This window comes from Siniperca chuatsi, linkage group LG14 (genome assembly GCF_020085105.1).
Source record: "Siniperca chuatsi isolate FFG_IHB_CAS linkage group LG14, ASM2008510v1, whole genome shotgun sequence".
NCBI classification, from domain to species: domain Eukaryota; kingdom Metazoa; phylum Chordata; class Actinopteri; order Centrarchiformes; family Sinipercidae; genus Siniperca; species Siniperca chuatsi.
Window position 1 is genome coordinate 29,201,872 of NC_058055.1, and position 2,500 is coordinate 29,204,371.

General features: G+C 39.6%; 1 protein-coding gene across 4 annotated transcripts in view; it reads left to right on the plus strand.

Moving 5' to 3' along the window:
• The window catches only part of dacha (dachshund a), a 41,584-nt gene that overhangs the window by 38,748 nt on the left and 336 nt on the right, over positions 1-2,500 (plus strand). For all 4 annotated transcript variants that reach the window (XM_044222527.1, XM_044222528.1, XM_044222525.1 and 1 more), the window contains 2 exons: positions 1-55; positions 1,365-2,500. The exon at positions 1-55 is cut by the window's left edge and continues 5 nt beyond it; the exon at positions 1,365-2,500 is cut by the window's right edge and continues 336 nt beyond it. In XM_044222527.1, coding sequence (XP_044078462.1) covers positions 1-55; positions 1,365-1,402 — 93 coding nt within the window. In that variant the 3' untranslated portion in view covers positions 1,403-2,500. The remainder of the gene's footprint in view (positions 56-1,364) is intronic.

The window sequence follows — 2,500 nt, forward strand, 5'->3', positions numbered from 1 at the left end:
GTGATTCCTGAGAGCGAACTGGAGAACAAACAGCAGGAAAACTCTGTGGCTCGAGGTGACGACTCAAAAACGCTGCAAAAACATCTTCTTACTGCATCTTATACAGTAAATCAGCACGAACAAACAGATTGAGTTAAAGAATAGCTAGTAACAATAAAAACATTAAAAACTCTGGTTCATCACAGACACGAAATCTGTGTCAAGACGTTCTCTGATCTTTATTATTGGATTTTTTTCCCATAAAAACGACAAAATCCAAACCAACATTTAGAAAAGGTTAGAAAATAAATCATCAAGCATTTTGATAATTATTTAACAGTTTGTCATTTATAAGTAAAAACAACATCTCATAGTTTCAGTTTCTCCAGTTTGTCAGATTTTCTATCAAAGTGAATCTCTTCGTGTTTTGGACTTTTTATCGACTAAAATCGATTAAATGAATAATCGTCAGATGAATCTATAATGAAAACAGCCGTTAACTGCAGGTGTTCAGACAATAACACTGAAGCTTAAAGTGTCTGTAACACACACACACACACACACACACACGCACACACACACACACACACACACACACACACACACACAGAAGAGTTTCTGTCACCTTAAATAAATAATGTGTTCGTGCTTTGTGTGTTTGTTGACTGTGAAATTGAATCAGGAAAAACAATCACGAACTACACAGCAGAACTAAACACTTCACACACACACAGCTGTGTAAACGCTGTTTATAAGTGTGTGTGTGTGTGTGTGTGTGTGTGTTTCCTCCACACTGACATGATAATAAGATTCATTCATCAGAGCAGTGACGTGTTGATGTGTTGACGCTTCACTCTGAGTCACATGTTTCTGTAGTTTCCTGTTTGCTTCAGTTTCAGACTTTTACTGAAAAGTCCAATCAAAGAAACAAACAGCTGAACCGAGCTCGCTGCGGAGTCTCACCTGTGATTTCACCTGTTCAACAGGTGAACTCTGACAGAACAGACAGAACTTTGGTCTTTCAAACTTAAATAACATAAATTGTTGATGCAAACAGCAAAATATTTCATGAACTGGATGTGATGAAAAACACGGAAACCTTTTAATCACTTTAAACTAAATTCAGTCTGACACACAGCTGCTAGCTTGCTAGCATGCTAACAAGAGCCGTCACTTCTGTTGTCGTTGCTGATTTCCTTCATGACGTCTGCGGTCGGTCGTCTCACTGCTCGTTACATTATTAAACGTACCTGCTGTTACCTCCAGTGACCACAGGGGGCGCCAGAATGAAATGTTCTGGTTTAAAGGTTGTTCTTCACTGGTTTTACCTGAATGTGTTGAATTTAACAAACATCTGAGTTTAACGAAACTTTCTGTTTCTGCAGAGAACCGACCGTTCATCAAACCTCCACTCCTCTTCTGAGACCTCAGACCGGATGAGCTGATGAAGAGGAGGAAGAGGAGGAAGAGACGGCGCTGTAATGGACTCAAACAGTCCTGAAACTTAACTGTTTTCTTTCTATTACAATTATTATTATTATTATTATTATTATTATTATTATTAAAGAGAACATCCTCATGTGGACACCTTGAAAGGGGGAGGAGTTTAAATGTCAGTGTCACATGACCAATTATGATGTCATCAGGTGAAACACCTTACCGATGTTAGCAGGATTATTAATCTAAAAAAAAAACTTCAGGGGCCCCAGAATCCCCCGCCCCGCCCCTGCTGGATCTGAACTGGGGGGACGAGACTGAACTGGTTTTAAAACAGAGTCACAAACTGAACTGGATTTTTATAAACGTGTATTTAATGTTTCTGAACTTCTGTAAAACTTTATTTAGTGTTTGGTAGTTAGAACTGATAGAAGTCGTAGCACTGGTACTTCCTGCTGTGGTACGTGATTTAGCAGTAGAAATACTGTTACTGTTTATTTGCTGGGATTCGCATCGTAACAAGTAACAGACCTTAACGAGCTCTGACCCTTAACGAGCTCTGACCCTTAACGAGCTCTGACCCTTAACGAGTTCTGACCCTTAACGAGCTCTGACCCTTAACAAGCTCTGACCCTTAACGAGTTCTGACCCTTAACGAGCTCTGACCCTTAACGCTTCTGACCCTTAACGAGCTCTGACCTTTACCGAGCTCTGACCCTTAACGAGCGCTGACTGTTAAAGATTTTAACGATTAACAGCCTGCTGCCATCTAGAGGTTAAACTTCTCAGACCTTATTAGTGACATCACCCTTGCCTACAGTGCAGTGTGACATCACGGGGGGGTGTGGTCAGAAGGGCGGCAACATGCTTAACGAGCTCCGGTCCTTAACGAGGCAGCAGTTACAGTCTTCCAGCTGTTTGGTTGATGATGTTTGTTCTGTTTTTATTTTACAGCTCAATAAACTGTACAGTGTTTTATTATTATTATTATTATTATTATTATTATTATCATCATCATTATTATTGTTATTAGTTGTTTTTAAAATGTAAATACTGAACAGAGGAACATGTCCAGTTGGTGGTT